The following is a 20,557-nucleotide window of genomic DNA, read 5'->3' as shown; positions in this document are numbered from 1 at the left end:
TATTTTAGCTCAGAAAATTCACTCCTTGAAGAGAAAGAAAAATCTTCAAGTATTTTTTTTTTTAACTCAACAGCTTTAAGATAGCACAAGGTGGTAGAGCTGCAAGATTTTTGTGATTGCAGGATCCAATGAAAGTTAATAGGTATCATTTGAACTTAGCACCATTCTTGCCAAATGAACGATAGGATCTCCCATCCATATGGTGATTTAACAAGAGAAAAGGATATTTAAAGAGTCAGTGAACGTATAACAGTCCGATGTGTAATTGGTTTCATTAAAATATAATAACGTGATAGTGGAATGTGTAACAGTTCCAGATTAGCTCTGTGTGCATGAGTTCTGAGTTTGTTCCCAAATGTCAGTTACTGGGGGAGCCATACCTGGTGGAATTTATCTGAAAACTAAGTAGGTGATTTGGTTACCATGCTTGATTTTATAAAACACATTCTTCGATCTGTCTTCAGTAATCTTTGCTTGGGAGATCTCTACCATCTCTAAAGTCATGACTAGAAAGGTTAAAAATGAATGAATTGAATTTTCTGTGTTAGGATATTAGCTCTCTCCAAGAAACATAGATTCCTGAAAGGGAAGCCAAGTAGCCCTGCCACTGATACGTATGATGTATATGTCCAAACCATTGATAAGACCCTTCATATAGAGTGCTAATGTTATGGGGTCTTTGCTTTTGTTCAACTCCCCACCCCGACCCCACCAAGAAGCTTCTCACTCACCTCCCCTAGAAATATTCAGGAAGAATCGAATCATTTGTAGTAATGAATATTGCTTAGTTGTAAATTTAATCTACAAATTTAGAAGGAAATAAATCTGAACATAAAAAGCATTTGCTGTTTCAGCATTTAAAAAAAAGTACTGTCATTTGAAACTGCCAACTCCCCCATGTGGGTTTGTTTTGCAAGTCACGTCTTAACAAAGACAAGTTGTGTTGCCATAAAACCCTAAATCCTACCACGTTTTCAGAAGGAGGAGGAAAGCATTGTTCACTGATCCCTGGTTTGTTATTTCGGGGGTGTCACACGGAGCTTTGCTTGGGCTCGGGGAAATTATTCCATTTCTATCCAGGGTAGTTGGCCCAGAGGACGGAGACCTTGACCCCAACCATGCCATCCGTACCACAGCAAGGCCTCCCATGACCATGCTGCTTACACTTCTCGCTGGTATTTCGAAGTCACTTAGGCCAGTATTTGAAAGTTTTGTCCTTTCGTGTTTGTTATTTCCTCCCCCAAATGCCGTGATAACTGATACACCGAGGCCTGCTTTGCAGATAAGTAAAGTTGGACCCCCGAAGTCACAGAGACTAGAATTTAGGTCTCTCGCTTTCTCCATAGCCAAGCTCACTCTAAGCTCAGTGAGGGATATGAACAGTTTTACCCCAGTATCCCAACCACACGGTGAACAAGGAAAAGATGACTCCTGAAATCAGTGAAATAGAAAATCAGGTGTTCCTGGAAGGTGAAGAGAGTTTAGGAATGGGATCTTTGTAAGTAGAATCAGGGTGGCCTCCCGGGTGCCACTCCGGGGGCAGCCGGTGACCAAGCTGGGGCTCCCGATTCACAGTCCTGTGCTGAGGGACATCTCACTACCCTCTCTCTTCTCCTGAGTCTGAGAACTGAGATGCCTGCAGCCTCCTCCACATTCTGCCCCAATTCTGCCTCGAAGCCTTGTTTCTTTGGCTCTCTGGTTTCCGACAGAAGCCCTCCATTCCAGCTGCTAGGCGGGCGGGTTGTGGTTGCAGCTGAATGCCTTCTTCTGCGCTTCCTTTCTTAATCCGGTGAATGGAGTAGGAAGGACTGTTGGTTCCTGTGGCCTTTGGGAGAGGAGGGGTCTGCCCTAATTCCTTGGCGGGGGAGGGGGGGTTCAAACCCAGGTGGAGAGGAGAGAAAGAGACTAGCTGGGGCTGGGGATAAGAAACGGGGCTTGGAAAGCACAGGAGGAAGGAGCCCGGACTGTGACCAGAGGGTGAATAAAGGGGTAAGAAGCAAAGACCTGTGCAATGGGCTGTGCCAGTCGGCATCAGCAGTGGTGGAAAGGTCCAAAGGTGGCAGATGCCATCCAGTGCCTGAAGGGCAGCTTGGCTGAAAAGGTTAGTTTGGGAATTCATTTCTGGCCAAGTACCAGATCCTCCGTCATTCTATTGCAGGACGTCTCTCGGAGACTTTTTGTAGTAATTGGACTTTTCGCTTTAGTGTTATTCCCCCCCCCCCCCCCGTTTCCAGACTTTCTCTACCTGTACAATCCAAACACTAAATCTACATGATAGATGTGCTGTGAACCTGAGTGGTGTTTGGGAAGGGCCTCTCAGCTCTGGGGGAAGAGGAGGAGCAGAGAAGCACTGGGTGGAATGATTATTACAATGTGGCCACGCTCTGCTGAGCTCTGACCTCCACTCCCACGCCTCTCTTTTTAAACAAGAAAGGTTACCTCCCTGGGCCACCATTGGGCCAGCCCCAAGTGTGACTGTCTGCACTTGTTAGACAACAGGCATTTAATTAAGGTTGGAATCTGATGTGCAGAAAACATACATTTTTTTTCATTTCATAGCTCCCTAGGAAATCATATTCTCCTCCATCCCTACTGTACTCAACTCTCCCCGCCGCCAAAAAAAAAAAAAGAAAGAAAAAAGAAAGACCGGAGGAAAGATTATCTTAATACCGAAAATCAAAAATTACAAAAGGGTAGCCAGCCTTCTTTAGTTTTGCCTTTGGGGCAGACATTAGCCAATAATAAAGCCTGTATTGTATCTTCAGACCGGAGCCAGCTTTTTAATGGCTAACTTCCCATGTGCAAAAGGGTCTGTCCCATTTCGGGGCATTAAAAATAACAGCATTTAATGAATCTGTAACTAAAATCTTTCATCTTTTTTCCTGTGCAATGAAGGGGGTTGCCTGATGCCTTCTGATATTTGGTTTGGACTTTGTGGAATCAAAAAGAATAAAAAGGAACAAACAATAAACACCAGGCCCCCGGCTGAAAATAAACCGCGAAGCGCCATTGTCACTGCATTTCCGCCAGCAGAGCCATCCAGCGCACTGTCTGGGCTCCACCCAGAACACCCGGCAGTGCCATCCCAGCCAAGCAGATAGGCACGCTGGACGATTTCATCGGGCCGTTGTCCCCTTAATCTCCACGCTGCACCTCAGATCTCAAGCAGCTTCCGTGGCGCGGGCTCACTTTAATGGATAGAATCTATTTTTCATGAAAAAGCAGGAAATAAGCTGTCTCTTTCATAAAAAGATTTACAAAATGTAATCATTGTTGAAATATTCCCTTTGAACTGCCGTGTCCACGGGGGTCTCCGGCTCCCAGAGTCGTGCTTCATTAGAACCCCCTCACAAGTGGCTCCAGAAAGGCAGGTACACTGGTGGTGCCCGGCTTTGATGTCTTGAATGAATGAAAGAAAAGCACAATAAAAAAGAGCTGTTGATCAAGCATAAAATACTCTTTAAGCTGACAGAATAGCAGCGTTAACACACCCTAAGCTGCTTTTAGTTTTTCCCTTTTTTCCTCACATTTTCCTGTGCTTTGTGTACAGTGGGGGTTTGTATTTTATAAGAAGTCTCTGATCTATGTAGTATGCCGTTCGCTAACAAAAACCAAAATAGGATTGTTTCTGTCCCACTTGGTTGCCTGACGACTACCCCCCCCCCCCGCCCCTGCCTCCCCTCTCCCCCGCTCACCCCCAACTTCCAAGGCGTGCAGTGTAGCCTTGCAAGGCAAGGGCCCAAATGCCTTTCATAAACTTGAGCCAATTCCTTTTGTGTGGTTGGTTTCGCTGCTCTGATTTTAATACCGCAATTAAAGACAGATTTTTATTTTCTCGAGAACTTTCTCTTGCAACGGGGGGAATGGAACTGACGCAGCTGCTACTTTTAACTAAGAAATTATATCATTAAGTAAGAGAGAGCCGCCTTGTTGAGCGATGACTTTCCAAGGGAACCGGTCCTCTTGGGGTCTCACGTGGACCGTACGGCCTGTACACATGTTAGGGTTAGAGAGTCCATTTACCCCGGCCTTCTGGTTTTCTGTGCTTGCCTCTATCCAGGCATTAGCTCATCTAAGCCCCATAAAAACTGATCAAGTTGTTATCTCCATTTCATGGAGTCTAATACTGAGACTCCGGAGTGCTAACTAACTTGCCTAACATGACTTAACTAGTACAGAATGGCATGTACTGGTTAAACGATGGGATTCTGCTAACTCGGCCTCGGGGGTCGGAGCTCCGCCGCGGTGCACACAGCCCTCTGGGAAGTCTGCAGAGCGAACGTGAGCGGGCCAGAGTGCAGTTTGTCATTCGGAAGTCTTTGGTTTCATGAGGCAAAAGGTTACTCAGATGAAAATGTAAAGGGAGACCGAAAAAAAAAAAAAAAGTACTTGATGGGGAGGCAGACACTAGGGCAGGTTGGAAGGCAGTGAAAGATTGAGACTTTGGAACAACAGTCGGAATAATTGGATTGTGGGTGTACTCTCAAGGTTTGGAGGCGCTGGATGGCTTATTGGGTAAAAAGATTAGTGTTTTCCCGTCTTGAGGTTTGAACCAAACGGAGGTCTTGGCCGGGAGCAGCACGGTCACTCTCCAGGGAGCAGTGGTTTGGACAACTCCTCTGTGCTTGTAGTAAGTAGGCAGCCGTCCATGTTACAAAACTATTGCACGTGCTACTGACGCAGTTGGCCACAGTTGGCCCCACTGCAGCAGCTTTCCATCAGAACTGCCTGGGGCGGCTTATGGAGACCTGCGTGTGTCTCTCAGGAGACCGTCTGTCATGGGGGGGGGGGGGGGGCGGGGGGCATGGCCACGTGGCATGAGCATGGCTGTGGCACACCTATGCTGGAAGCCATCCATCTAAATACCCTGTTGGGGTCACTGACACCAGGCTTCAAGAAGCTTAGAGACAGATGGTTCCTTCCTTCCTTCCTTCCTTCCTTCCTTCCTTCCTCCCTCCCTCCCTCCCTCCTTCCTTCTTTCCTTCCTCCCTTCCTTCCTTCCTTCCTTCCTTCCTTCCTTCCTTCCCTCCTTCCACCATATTTAGTAAGTGCCTACTCTGCCCCAGCCACTGGGCAAGACAGTGGGGATGCCACGCTCAACAAGATATCCATTTTCTTGGGGAGAACACAGGTAATTACAGTTCAGAGACTGTGACAGAGGTAAACCCCAGGACGAAAGGCCTGGAGAAAGACCCCTGGGAAGAAGGGATGCTAATCTGAGAACGCAAGAACTAGCAAGTGTTAGCAAAGCCAAGGAGCGTGGGATCGCTGTGCCAAGGCCCAGCAGGGAGAAGCATTTGGCTTTGGGGGATCTGGAAGAAGTTTAACACAGCACAAGTGTTGAGTACAAGCAGTGAAAAAGATAAGGCCACAAAGGTAAGTGGGGCCAATCATGGCCCATTAATGTTTTAATAGTTTCCTGTACAATAAACAAGTCTTGGTTTAGCGTTATTGAAAACAGGCTTACTTTAATTAACAAAATCAGACAAGAAAAATGACGGCAGAGATCAAAACCTGTGGCTGGCAATACCAGTAACCGACACGTGTGGGTAGCAGCCTACCTTTTTCAGAAGAAACCAGTGTAAAAACCCGTTTCTCCTCTCCTGTTGCGTGGAGCAGTTCTCACCGCAGTCCTCTGGGGGCCCGAGGACAGAGACCTGCTTACTCAAAGTCACACAAGTAGTTAAGGGAAAAAGTAGGACTCGCTCCTGGGTCCCTTGGACGTTGGATGCTCAGCCTTCTCAGTCGATATTAGGTTGATAAAGGTTGATCCTACTGTGAGAATAACAGAGTACCTGGTGTCTTGAAAAGTATAGAAGGGTGCAGTTCAGCGCCGTCTTTCTGCACAACGACTCCTTAAGGGCAGGACCTAATTATTATATACATTCTGTCCCCAGGGCCTAGCACCGAGCACACGTTAGGCCCCTGGTGCTTGTAGAGTGAGTGAAGAAATGCTCCAAAATGGTGTCTACTGATAATGAGAAACGTGGAGGGCTGTCCATTTCTGTTGTAGTGAAAGGGAGTGGGGGAGCTACCACGCTTTGGGCTGAATAGCCAAGGGCACCTCATTTGGGCTCAACAGTGGGCTTTAGCTCATCCAAACAAGAGCAGAAAGCAAAAAAGGACGAACTGGATGAGTGCAACCCAGCCAGCTTCTCCTTAAGAGAACAGTGCAGATGGTGGCCACAGCTCAGGCAGCCCCGGTTGGTAGCATCCTCTTCGGGGCTGATGAGGAGTCGGGCCTGCTGGGGCAGTGGGGACAGAGGCCTCCCCGTATCTGCACGTCTCTGCTTTATGTGTGTGAATGTCCTTAAATAACCCACCTTGCCTGGAGAAGAAAGCGGAGTGTCACACCCAGTTCTGGATTCCACATTAACAGCCTCCTTCCGCAGTGTTCAACTTTGCCCTTGAGGCCTTTTGTTTAACTTTTTAATCTGAAAAACAGATTCTGCTGCGTCACAGTCTGTACCACCCTCCCCATCCCCACCCCCCGTACCCTCTCTTTTTTTGGTTAAAGTAAAATATAGCTATCTCAAACAGACGTGCATTTCCTTTTGTTGTTCAAATATACATCCTGCCCTCTTAGTGAGAAGAGTATATAAAAGGCCCTTCAAAAAAAAAAAAATAGTTGTTATTCACATTAGAATGTTTGTTGTTGATGAAGGGGTCGAGTCTTCGTCGTGGACCATGTCTTGGGGCCACCTCATGACCAAATTTTGGAGAAGAGTTTCCTAATTGCTCTCTGTGGGGCATAAGAAAGGGAAGAGCCTGGCACTGTCAAAGGTGCCTACTGCCATCCCAGCTTTCCTGTTTAGGATGCAGCCGGATGGATATTGTTCATGGTTCATAAAACCTGACTACTGTGAGGATTCCAGAATCCCAGCAGAACGGGATCCGAACTTTCATGGAGCTGTAAATTAAGGGGCGGGGAGTGTGATAAAACTCCTTAGAGAACGGTGAAAAAAAAAATTTCGCGCTGCAATGGTTAAATGAAATTTTATAAGCACATTCAGTGCGGAGCTGTTTTGCATTACATGAGTTGAATACCTTAGAGACGCCACATCTGCAGGCACTTTATTAAATCCTTAGTCAGCACTTTCCAACCTGATGAGATTACTTCTTCATTTGACTGGAGAAAAGGAAAGCTGAGCTCTGGTCCTGGACTGCAGGTTTCTTTTGATGTTTCACCTTGAACGCTGAGAGAGGACAATTACCACCCCTCCCGCTCCCCCCAGCACATCCCAAACTGTAGAAATCGTGAATGTAACAGAGTAATTTTACTGAACTGGAGCCTCTGTAAGAGTGTGGATTTATGGACCTCCAAAACAACTCTAGCTGAAAGTCCCCGAGGAAAAAATAGATCAAAGCTCTGTGTTTACTTCCTTAATGTAAATGTATCAAGATAACATCGTCCTATATTGTATTGTAATATTGGAACTCTCTGCAGATAAGGGACAGAGATTCCTTTGTAGTCCATCTGGATACAGTAGGTTAGATCAAGGGGTTATAAAGTATGAAGGCAGAAACCATATGAAATGTAAGCTTGTGTCAGTAAATGTCTGAAGACAATTTTTTGACGCTCCGTAAATGAATTTTGTTTAGTGTGGCACCTTTTCCCAGTGATTTGCTACTCAACCCCAACAATTTAACAACCTCAGATTATTTTTATGTTTCTCTTCTATGACCCAAGAGAAAAAATGCTCAGAGTCATTCTTCAAGTAATGTTTTGAAACTAACACTGCTTGCATAATAGAATTTCTGAGAAAACATCACAAGAGAAAAGTGGGCTTTTCCAAACACCGTCTTGTCCATTTGATAGTATTAGTAGTTCATGGAAGTTTCTAGAAATTGAGTGGCATATACATGTGCAACCATCACATTCATCATAAAGAAATTAGGAGCGTCTTCAGCTACAAACTGTGAGAAAATAATTTGGTGAAATGGATGAGTTTTTAATTGTTATTTTTATAACTGCTTATCTGCCATCTCAGCAAATAAATGATTTAATCAAAGCTACCTCATCCCCCCCCCCAAAAAAAAACCTCAAAAAACAAAAAACTAATTCCCTGTGTGGTTCTCCTAATGGATTGACTTCCTATTCGGAGGGGGGGAAGGCCTTGGTCAAGTAGCTGGGTTAATTGTCATGAAGATTAGTGTGGTGTTGAAATAAGTACTAATGGTCAAATTACAGGAGTGAAAAAGTTTAAGAATAGGTTTTGGTTTGGGCCTGAAAGGGTTAATTAAGTTTTTTTCACGGGTTATTAAAGACCCCCAACCCATGCCTTCAGGAGTCATATTGACACCACACCACAGGGCAACTCGCTTCTCTATTGACATGTTGCTGGTCAGAGCACAATAGCCTTCTGTGTCTGAAAATCATTGCTAAAATCATCTCAAGGAAAAAAAAAAGTTTGAAAGCTCTAACGGTAGACAAAAGCCCAAGAGCTGCAGTGAGCAGCTCAAAAACCCGGAGTCAGCAACTTCTATTGATTAAAAACTAACCTTTAAAGTAACTCTGAGAGTGTGTGGTTAGCATTTAAATTTAAACATGTCATGAGTTGATTTGTGTTACTGAATACCAACTCAGAAGGAGTAACATTCACATCGCATTTTTTTTTCTAATTCCCTTAAGCAGCTAAAGTATTTCATGAAATGTCAATAGGGCAAAGAGAAAAAGTGGGGGGGGGGGGCAACGCTAGGCCTTGTAGTTTTCTTTCCCATGCAAATATTCACCCCCCCGAAAGAAAAGTGTGGAGAGTGAAACACAATAATTAGTCCTTTGTCTAACTTTCCCAAGTGCCAGAGAAAGACAGATTAATTAAATATACAACAGTGTTGGTTTTTGGAGTGGGGGTCCTGCTTGCTGTGTAGGTCATAAATTAGGCAGAATAAATACTTCAATGTGTTTGCAGTGGGCCTGCTACGTCAGAGCCACTGGAAGGTTGGTGGGAGGAGAGCGGAGGGTTTCTTGCTAATGATAGTCACGTCTGGGTCTGTCTGGTTGCTCTTAGCAACCAGACATGATGTAACACCAGGATGAACTTGAACTTGGGGGACTTGAAAAGAGAACAATAGACCAGAGCAATCAATAAAGCCTATTTCAGTGAAGGATTACAGAGCTGCTCTGGGGTAACCTTGTCGGCAAGGCACACACTGAATAGTAAGATGTGTGAAGAAACTTTTTTTTTTTTTTTTTTTTGCTTTGCTTTTTAAGAGAAGTGCAGAGGCAGTGCAGATTTTTGTAGTGCGCTGAGGTTGTGTCCAGAAACCGTGGTATGGAAAACTGCTCCCCCTGCTGACTCACTGGGTCCCCGGTGTTTGCCTCAAGAGCTACTATGCAGCGTCAGATTGAAGGAGGCTGGAATTTCACAACTGACTTAGAAAGTGTGAGAACAGAAATCCTGTAAGCGTTATTCGCCGCACCCAAACTTGGAGGCTGTTTTGTGAGCGAGAGACCGCGGCTGTAGCACGCACGGATCCGTCAGCTACTAGGAGAGGCCTTCTGGAAATACAGTTTGGGCCTTGCCTCCCCTCTCCTTTCTTTCCCCCTCTTCTTCCTTTTGTCCAGTTAGATTTAGGCCGTGTGTATTCGCCAGGGTGATTTCCTTTCGGGACACAAGAGGCTTTATTGTGTTCCTCAAAGCATGTGGTCAAAGAAGAACATCTAAAAGTACACAGGATGAGTAGTTTTTCGGGTTAGGCTTGGGTTTTTCAAGTCCTCTGGAAATCAAAGGTAGCATGTGTGACCAGGAAATCTCATACCTGGTAGCTATCCGTGTAGCTATCGTTTCGCCATTCACCCCTGGGATCAGAGGCCGTCCTTTACCTAATTGATTCTCTTGGGCACTGATGAGCCTTCGTCTGACTGAATCCACTCAAGTGAACCCCTTTCTGATACTGCCAACTCAGAGACTTCAGACACATTCGCTTTTGCTAGAAGTTGACGATTTTTCTGCGAATGATAATGAATGTGGTGAATTTGGCAGGGTATCTCTAGGGAAAAGTTGGTAAAAGCCAAATACTTCTCTGTTTCACCTGAGAAACCTTGACTCTGATATTAGACCATAACTGGTCACTTTGTTTAGCAAACAGAGAAAGCAATGCTGGCCTATAAAGTCATGTATCACCAGACTGTTGTCCAAAGCCAATCACCTAAGTATTTTTGAAAGGAAATTTTATTTGAAATTAAAATTTGAAAGTAAAAATAACTGGTAACGGGGCCCAGCAGGCATACGGAAGGCTCTAAATAAGTGCCGAACAAACGAAAACAAGAACAAGGGCTATGCAATGGCCTCACTGATGTCCAATGGACAAAACTGTCCTTTTTGACATCATGGCAGCTAATAGGGTGAAATCTCGATCCCACTGGATTATTATATGTCATTTTTGAAAAATTATCTTAGAAACATTGAGCCGAAAGGAACATTTTACCTCATAAAATCTACCTCAGGCACACATAAAGGAAACTGGGTATAAAAGAGGTGCTGTGACTTGCCCAAATCTCATAGGACTCTTCATGCAGCACTTTTTTCTACTTCACCTCCACTTATTTTTATATCACTGTTGATCATCTGCACACATTCAAAGAATGTCACAATACCGTCTTTAGGGCCTACATCTCGCTGAAAAGGAGATGTGAAAATCATCCAAGTAGACATTGATTAGCACAGGAAACCTCTTCCCTCACCCATTGCCCATTCATTCAACACTTCTTGTTGAGAACCTTCTACTCCGGGCCCTGTGCTTGGCACTGAGGACTCAGTGAGAAGATGATCAAGCTTCTTGCCCTCCTGTAGCTGCCCCCACCAGACTGCAAAACCCATATATGCATTTCAAGTGGACATAAATACTTTATTTTTGAGACACTCTCAGAATGTTGGCAAACCCCAATGAAGACACTGAGTTTCAACTCTGGAGGAATAAGATCAGCTTCAAGGGCTCAAGATTTACTACTGTCTGTCATTCCTCTCTTCCATTCCCAGAAAATCCTCTCCCCGCCCCCCACTTCATTCCTAATATAGATCCCAATTTCATGGCCGGAAGGGCAACTTCTAAAATATGTTACTTTCCAGATTGTACCTCTAATCGCTCTTTTCCTTTTGTCTTCCAGTCCTGGTACCTGGGATAAAAGTCGCAGCGTCCCACCATCCACCAGACAGACCACCTGACCCCTTCTCAACTCTGTAACATGGACGCATCCTCAACCCAGCGCGGTTACAACTTCACTGTCAGTGGAAGGGGAGAATCAAATCAACTTGTACATGGAAACAGCGAGCATTATGGTCAAACAGCAAAGGCCATAACCTTTTGGGATTTTTTTTTTAAATACTTTAGGGACTGTTGTAATTTTCTCATATGGTGCTGGAAATGGTTGGGCTTTGTAACATTTGGAGTGTTTCCGTGGTAGCGTGAGCATTAGGTGATGTGGCTAGTGAAGGTCTACCCTTGCTCACTGACTTCCCGTTGTAACACACTTTCCTTACAGAGCCCGGCTGTTTCACAGTATTTCATGAATTTACCCACACAGGTGTGAGCCTCCTTGAGTCATCAGGAGGCGCATGGAGAACTAAATCTTTTGTAGTAGCTGAGATCTGCAATATATAACTTACGGGACAGTCAAAGGGCAATGTTTTTCTGTAACATATTGGAAAAAGAAAATGCAGTTATGTTCCTTTTTTATTTTTTCTTTTAGTTTGGTTTGGTTCAGCAGTCAGCAGTTAAATATATAACATGGCCCACAAGGACAGTGAATCCACTCACGTTGCAGAACAATTCCGAAATGACAAACTACTACTACTACTATTCAGTTTTTTAAAAGTTGTGAAATGCTGCACTTACATTTAAAAAAAAAAAAAAAAACATTTTTTCAACAATTTCAACAATGACACACAAATTCACATGGAAATGGGGAAGATGGTCTGTTTTGACAGAAACTGACAGGAATCAATCAAAACAATCGAATTTTGAAATGAGTAAAGTGCAATTTCATTGGATAGCTAAATATCTTTGTAAGATAGAGATTGTTGAAAATTCTATTTTTGTTTTTCAAGTCCTTCCACCCCAGGACTCTAAATTATCGGGGTAAAAAACAGCCTTGCAAGAAAAAGGGGAGCTATTTTTGCTTTTTATGTTTTTTATTGTTAAACTTGTATCCCTTTAAAAACTGAAGGAAAATTTAAAAAAAAAAAACAAAAAAACAAATCTAATGGTGCTTTTACCACGATATGTTAACTACATTAAATGCTAATTAATTATTTTCTGTTATCAAAGCACATAACTAAAATGAAATCATGGTATCTGTTAATTTTATAAGCTAGAAGTCACTATAATGGATTATGCCAATTCTGAAAATTTTTACATGTATCCAGCCACATAGGATTTATCAGTTATCAGACACTTCATTGTACCAGAGATTGTCCAGAACTTTTCAAGACCTTTGCGCCCCTGAACTGGGCTATGGGAAAAAAACAAAATAATAAGAATATTGAAACCAATACTGACACAAATGCTGGTGCCCATTCAGATCAAGGGTACCCGTTAGGGAAAAAAAAAAAAAAAAGTCTGCACCCCCAAATGTCCTGTATCTTATGTAAAAAAAAAAAAAAAATACACACACAAAAATAACAAAAAAAAGTGCAAGTGATTTTTCTACCAGACAGCGAAGCACCCCTTTGCTTCCCATGCAACTTCAAGAAGGTTTCCTATACTATACATATATATACGTTCTGGTTGGCAAGCCCTGCTGATCAGAGAAAGTCTCTGCATGCTCTAGTGTTAGTAACTAATTTTTATATAGTTAACGTAGGATAAAGTAGAGTGCATTAAGACACAATATTGTAATCCCTCCTCTAGGCACTTGCCTTTAAACTGTTTCTCAGCCCTTCAGAAGGGTTCTACTACTGTCCTATACAATCAAGTAACTGAAATTCTTGGGAAGACACTTTGCTCCTCATCTTCCCCCCCCCCCAACAATGTTGTTTTGTTTTGTTTTTTTTCCTTAATTTGCACGAAAACAGAAATTCCATATCAATGTGCCTTGCCCTGGATAGCGATTATTTGTGGAATTGTTGCACACGCTCCTCTATTGAAAGGGGTTTTTCCCTAGTCAAGCATTTGGAGACACTTTTTGTAAATGTGACTTTTACGTCAGCCATCGTCAGTTTCAACATCTAGAACTAGATAGAGAGTGAGTTGTTCCGCAGATAGGAGTAGTCTTTATTGTCCTCTGTGGTCAGTGGCAGTGCTATTCTGAGATCTGTAGATGGCTTCGAATATCAGTATTTTGGATGTTGCTGCATTCTACAATTTATTTGGAGTCTTCCTTTATTCCCCCCCCCAGATATATGAAAATATGCAATACCTGCTTATATCGTGTAGAAAAGCTTAGCGATTATTAATTTTTCTTTTATTTTTTTTATTTGACCAAAGTCGGTGCTGCACTTGACGCAGTGTGTTTTAGGTGTTTGTCTTTGTACTTTTTTTGTGATTTTTGAATGCACGTGCGCAGGAAGGGCTCCTCTTAGAGAAGCAGTCAAACTGTGAAGCACTAAGCTGACCCTGCTTCAAGCAATTTTGTTTTTACAACTGTTCCTTTCACAAGCAAGCCTTAAAAAAAAAAAAAGACAACTTCCTTTTTCTTCAGCTCCCACACCCCATTTTTCTTAGCAGACTGCAGTCAATCCACATTCAATAAAAAGTATATAATGCCCATTTTTATATGCACGTTTTTAAACTTCCAAGTTCTGAAAATTGTTTACTGGTTATCTCTATTTAAGGAAAAAAAAATAAAATAAAACATTTTGGATTTTCATATGTGTCTGATAAGTGGTTGAATAGTCGTTTGGCGCTGTTGTATGGTGTGATTGTCAGTATATGGTGTCACTTCCTATAGCCAGCCAGCATACTTTGCCTTCCCCTATAGCACTTAGCTGGGCATTACTTTATTATGACATATGTGCACTAAAAAAGAAAAAAGAAAAAAAAAGAAAAAAAATAGCAGCTTTCAGTGCTTCACAGTGAAGGGAAAAAAGCCTAGACAAACATTTTGTCAGAACCTTGCGATAAGCCAAGGTATTACCAGTAAATTGGTTGTATATACAATAAAATTGCACCCTTTTTTTAAAACAAAACAAACTAAGCAATAGTTTGGGCAGTTTTAGTTGTTTTTAGTGAGCATGTTGTAGTCATGACTGCAAAGAGAGAGAATCAACTGCCCACTCAGAAGATATGTAATTTGTATTGTTGTATAGTTTTATTGATTACACTGATTTATTCTACCCTATTTTATAATGCAGGACTTTTGTAATGTTGTTTAAATGAGGAAAAATTTCTGTCAAATTAGCCTAGTGAAATTTCTGATTGTCCATTATAAAGGCAGCGTTCATAGAATTGCTTTTCTTTCTTTCCCGAGCCCCTCCCCCCCCCACCTTGGGAACTGGATTTAAGTTTAAAACTTTCCTGTTTCCTTTTTTTTGTTTTGTAAGTATTTAAATACAGTTATTTTTTTCTCTCAATGGTATAGCATATTCCTATGCTTGAGAAGTATAGGTCTACTGAAAAACCATTGTAAATGGACGTTACAGGTATGCTGTATTTTTGAAGGTATTTTGTTGTATTAAGTTTGATGAAGCTAAAATTAGGGAACTCTGAACAGATTTGCAGGAAAAAAAAATGTTTTAAAGGCTTTAAAACATTAAGGAGGCAGTCTAGGGTGATAACGAACAGGGGTTAAGTATTAAATACACTAAGTTACATTTTTGTTCATGTTTCATTGTCCAGAAAGCAGCAGGAAACTGTAGTTCAGTTCTGATCAAGCAGGAAAAAAGAAACACCAACAATCCGCGTGTTTACCTTTTTAGATGAAAGCCAAGCGAAGATGTTTGAGGAAGACTTTGCTACCTGGGGTGTGTAGACTGACAGGCTGAGGGCTGGCCGAATTTAAAGGCCCCGCCCTTGATTCTGAGACACATTGGAATTTTTTCTCTCCCGTCAATGGCATTAACAATATTGGCAAAGACAAGTCCCTCAAATCACTCTCCATGTTTTTTCTTTGGGAACTGAAGTCAGAGGCACAAACACTAAATCTGATCATCTTTCTATATGCTTTTTTTTTTTCCCCTGACCCATTCCCCTGCCACTAAAATGCTCTTTTTCTGATCATTCATGGGCAGAGGCCCTCCCCCTAATGCCACTCTCTCCATCCCAGAGCCTTTTACTTTCCTCTGAGGTTCGAGCGAACTTTTCTGGAAGTTTCTTCACACCCTGGCATGGAAGTTATTGGTGTCAGCCCCTCCCCACTCCCACCCTGCAATCAGGCGTGGGCGTCCCTCCCCCACAAGCCAACAGGTACACCTCCCCACACTTGAGTTCTTCATTCTCTGACAGTCGAAGTGTAAGGGAACCCAAATTTTCCAGGGTCACGGTGTTCAGTCAGCCCACAGGAATATGCAAAACCCATCTCGAAAAGTTTGTCTTTTACTTTTCAGACCCTTATCCCCGTATACTTTAAATTCTGTCATAAAGTATTTATGAAATCTGGATTAAGAAAAATATTTTTTTCCTTGTGATATTTTTTTCTTGGGGGGGAGGGATTTCTAGGAATGTCATTTAATGTACTTTGCATCATGTCTCTGGATATATCTTTTTGTCCATAGTGGTGGTGGTCTCTCTCTCGCTCTCTCTCTCCCCCCATCTTTCTTTCTCTCTTCCCTTTCTTTCAGTGTTTTTTCCCCCGGTAGCAGGCCTCCATAGAACAAATTTAAAACACAACTGGCATGGTAGTGTAAGGAGAGCTTCAGTGGCACCTCACCACCCACCCTCCGAGATCTGTCGTAGGACAGGCTCAGAAAGCTGCACTGCCCACCGGCGAGCTTTCATTCGAATCGGCTTCCAAGGCCAATTTCGTCCCGAAGTCAATGCATGTATTTACTGTTTGACAGTAAACCCGCTCTGCCTTCTCCACGTCCAAGGCTGTGCATTTGCCTAATTAGTGTCGTGTATGTTTTCCTTTTATTTTTTCCAATAAAAAAGCAGTGGGATGAAAATTGCTTTGATAGATAGCAGGTAACATTGAAGCTATTCCATAGCACTTAACTGTAGTGAATACTGTGTCACCAATTCTGAAATCAATTTAATGTTTAATGCAAATCCATTACATGGTGCTATTACAGGCTGACAAAATGATTTACACCAATGTGACAACTTGGGCTCAATTCACTCTGCTTTCCAACAGTGTAAATGCATAGCAGTGTTTATCTGCATGAGAACTATGCACTAATCTATCTGAAGAAAAAAAAAACTATATCAACTTTGGTATCTACTTTCCGTTTACTTCAATCCTTGCCTTTTTGGTCATTGTTATAATGCCAGCTTTAGGACAGAAAGAATTATAAGAAAACCAGCATAATACCTGATATATTAAAATGTAGTGCCTGTGAAATCTGTATTATATTGCTCTTCTGAAGTAAGATTTTTCTACACCGGTAGCCTTCGCTGTCTGTCAGTCAGGACCTTCTGGTATAGGTGATGTAAAATAACCGTACAATATTAATGCATGCTATTCCATAATGCTTAGTGAACTGTATGAATATTACTCAAAGTTATGTTAGTCTTTTTTTCTGACTTGGTTCTTGTCAGCTAGGTTTAAAGGTATTTCACTGAGAACGCAAATTCTGTCTTTCTTGATTTCGGCTGTTTTCAGTATTTTGGAGGTATACATTTACTTAAATTCAGTATTACTTGTGTTTTTGTTTTTTGTTTTTGTTTCTTGTTTTCTTTCTCCTAGGGGACAAGCATGGGTGGTTGATTTCAGAAATCAGTCCCTGGCAAGACTTTTGTCTCAAAACGACTGTTTGTATTTCAAGAACTGTGCTACGAAGACACTCTGAGAACATTTCCAGGCGAGGGACATTTTCCTTGGCCCTCGGCTGAAGCTATGCTGACCCTGAAGCGTTTTCTTAATGGACAATGTTCAGCCAGGTACCCATGCTTGATCCGTCTTCACACCAGACTTCCTCATATTAAAAGAAAAAAAAAATGAAAAAAATCTTTAAGAAATCACATGGCTATTTAGTTTCATGCACAGTTGCAATATTTTCTTCAAAAATAAAACTCTGTACAAACTTTGGGCCCGATTCATAAGAAAAAGGAGTTTGCTATTAACACGGGATTTTTTAAATATACTTTTTTTGGGTCTAAATTTGAAACTACTTGCTTCCCAAATTAAATCAGTTTCATCTCACTTTTTTCCCCCTAAACCAGCACCCATCTGCCTTTTATACCCCCCAGAGGGTTACATAACCAGATGAGGGGAACGGGGGAAATGGGGAGTAGGTACCGGAAATGCTCAGAAAGAGAGGGGACCACCCCGTTGGGCGCACCGGAGTGGGGAGGCAGCAGTGTGTGGGGGCAGGACCGCGCCTGTGTGCCAGGCATCCCGAGTTTCACATGTAGGCTCCTTATGCGATTTAATGCAAAAAAACCCAATTTCCAAAATGTGTCTGGACCACAGGAATGTATATATGGTGGAATGCCACCTCGAATCCAACCAGAGCACCTTCATGGTAGAAAACACTCACCAGGTCACGCAATGTGAACTTTTGTATTTCCACAGTGCTTTTAAGGACAAAGAGTGTCCCATGAATTGGGCTATTTTTCCTGCTGTTCTTATGCTCTACTTTTCAAAACGACAGAAGCTCTTCCCCCTTTGATTCTATTTGTGTGATTCTTATTTTCCATTTTTTAAGTTTTTAATTTTTTTTTTTTAGTAATAGTCTATATACATCGCATTTTTTTTTTTTTTAACATCTCAACCGAAGGTCACGAGGCGACTCGCTGTGTGGGGATGGAGGATTGAGAGAGCTGCCAGCTTCATTTTTTCTCCCTGGTCTGAGACCAACCTGTCTGCACTGTGAAGGCATTTGGTAGTGTCACCCCTAAGATGCTTACTAGACCTAGAGCTGGAGTTTTATTGGGTTCTAGGAGGTCCTCAAGAAAGACTTTTCAAGACAAATACATGATTCCCCTTCCCTACACCCCTGACCTCTTATACAGAACAAAGTTCCCTGGGGACCTTTCCCACCACCCTTGGAAATCTGTCCACTCAAGATACCTCGGGTTTTTCATTTCAAATTGCGGGGGGAGGGGACCGAACATTTCCAGAGATGAAAAGAGATCTGTTGTGCAACTAAATACCCCCCCGTGTTAATAACTTGGTTTGACGTTTGTTTTTATGAGCCGGGCCCCCTGTGCCTCTAGTATACTTGTATTGACTCTCATAGCTACCCTTTTAGTTTGACTGTGTTCTGTGAAAATTTGTAATTGGTTGAGAATCACTGTGGGCGTCCATTCTTATTCAACTAAATCTCCACAGGTTTTTTGAGCTGGTGTGGATTAGTTTAACTCTTGTACTCAACCATTAGTGCTACCACCTTCTCACATTACGATACGATTACTGGAAGCAAGTACTGCATTTCCTATGCAACAAAAAAGGAAAAATAAAAAATTGCTAATGCTCTGGAAGCTGTGTCATCATTTGCTTTAAATCACACCTGGGTGGTTGTAGTTGAGTGACCGTTTAGGGGATGGATCGGCCTTTCTGCACCGAGGAGTTCGCGTTATCCTCGATCGATGCCAAGCTCCCCGCGCCCTTCACAGAGTTCCGGTGGGCACGGCTGCTTTTCTCAGCTGCTTCAACAAATGCGGGCCTTGACATTCCCCTGTGCTTCCTGCGTGCCTGATGTTGTTCGAGGTGCTTTAGGTGTTGTATCGGGGCCCAGTCAGGAGTCAGGAATAGGGTCCAGTAGGTTTTCCAAGAGGGGGCTCTGCAGCAGCCCAGAGATGAGGAAATGGAGGATTGCAGCCCCCAGCACTGGGGACACAGAAGGGAAAGCTTGGGCTACCAGAACCTCGGCGCTCCCAGGAGGAAATCCGCACAGCTGAGACTTGGATCTTTACGGAGAAGGGGCACCATGAAGGTGGGGCGCACCACACGGTGGTCACAGACCTCTGAGAGGACGCGGGGCGGCTGGTGCTGGGAGCCCTGAGGGGAGCCGGGGGCCGTTGGCGCATCCATCCTCTGCTGCTGTCACATGCGGACAGGAGCTGAAACCAAAAAGGAGTTCCCTCTCTCCCTTCTCCATTCTGAGGCTCCTGCCAGTGTCTTTCAGCGGCTTGATGGAAGCGTAGGCAGCTGGGGAAGGAGTATGGAAAATACAGTGAGAAGACTGCCAGCCCCCCAGAACAGGATATAGAGAGGTGAGCCTGGAGACCGGCCGCAGGGAGTAAACAAACACACATGTATCTTCATCCACGTAATCCTCACAGCCACCTCGGTAGGAACTGTTTTTATCCCCATTTACAGATGAGGAAACTGAGGCAGAAAGAGACTCAGTAAGTTACCCAAGGTCATACGAAAACTAAATGGCAGGGTGGGATTCAAATCTAAGAAGTCTCTTCCAACTTCCTTCCAACAATCACTACACTACATCAACTCAATTTTTTTTTAGATTTATTTATTTGAGAGAGAGAGAGTATGAGCCGGGGGAGGGGCAGAGGGACAAGCAGACTCCCCCCTGAGTACAGAGCCCAATGCGCAGGACTCGATCCGAGGACCCCGAGATCATGACCCGAGCCGAAGTCGGACGCTCAACCGACTGAGCCACCCAGGCGCCCCTCAACTCAATTATTTATTCAATAAAAACTGAGTACCCATTATGTGCCAGAGACTATGCCGGGGCTAGGGATAGTACGTAAATAAAAGCTGAGCAACTGTTCTTATACAGTCTAGGGGGCAAAAGAAGTATTAGCCAAATAAACACAGCAGCCAAGGGAAGCGTGTAGCTGTGATGAGGGTTATAAAGGATATATTATTGCTGTGAAAGCCCATTGAGACTAGTAGGATGAATGGAAGTTAACAAGGCAAAGGGAGCAGGCAGGAAGGAGAATGTTCCAGGCAGACGGAACAGCACGTACGTGCAAAGAGCCTGTAGTGGGATGGGGCTTGGCACCTTTGCGGGAGGGGCGGAAGGCCTGTTGAGATGAAGGGGAGAAATGGAGAGGAAATACAATTCAAGATGAAGCTTGACACTTAGGTCGAGATATTGCGAGGCCTTCCGGGCATATTAGGGACCTTTGTTAGGACGAAGAGCACCGTAAAACACGTCTCAGTCAGACGAGGCTAGGTCTGTGCTGTGATACAAGCAGGTCCGAAACCTCAGCGGCTTGCAACAATAAAGGCTCGCGTTTCATCTCGCCCACCTGTCGAAGGGTTGTGTGGGGTCCCGGTGCGGAATCTCCTCGCTCTAGGACCCAGGGTGAAAAGCAGCTACCATCTCGACCCCAGCTGGATGTGTTAGCGTGCGAGAAAAGGAGCTTGGCCAGGCCTGGCCTGGCTTCCAACAATCCCGTCGAGAACGGCACGCACACTTCCGCCCACGGCGCCTCGGCCAGAGCGCGGCCCGTGGCCACGCCTCGGTTCAGCAGGACCAGGGAGGAGACCCCCCCCCGCCAGGGAAGCTACAGAAAACTTTTTTTTTTTTTTTTAATTTTAATTCCAGTG

General features: G+C 43.6%; 1 protein-coding gene across 14 annotated transcripts in view; it reads left to right on the top strand.

Annotated features, from left to right (window-relative positions):
* NFIA (nuclear factor I A) overlaps positions 1–18,516 on the top strand; it is a 367,666-nt gene extending 349,150 nt beyond the window's left edge. For all 14 annotated transcript variants that reach the window (XM_048220512.2, XM_048220510.2, XM_044383811.3 and 11 more), the window contains one exon: positions 11,111–18,516. In XM_048220512.2, coding sequence (XP_048076469.1) covers positions 11,111–11,187 — 77 coding nt within the window. In that variant the 3' untranslated portion in view covers positions 11,188–18,516. The remainder of the gene's footprint in view (positions 1–11,110) is intronic.
* Positions 18,517–20,557: the final 2,041 nt, after the last annotated feature.

The sequence above is a fragment of the Ursus arctos genome, unplaced genomic scaffold (genome assembly GCF_023065955.2).
Source record: "Ursus arctos isolate Adak ecotype North America unplaced genomic scaffold, UrsArc2.0 scaffold_12, whole genome shotgun sequence".
Classification (NCBI taxonomy): Eukaryota; Metazoa; Chordata; class Mammalia; order Carnivora; family Ursidae; genus Ursus; species Ursus arctos.
Note: the sequence above shows the minus strand (reverse complement) of the source record. Positions and strands in the feature narration are given on the sequence as shown.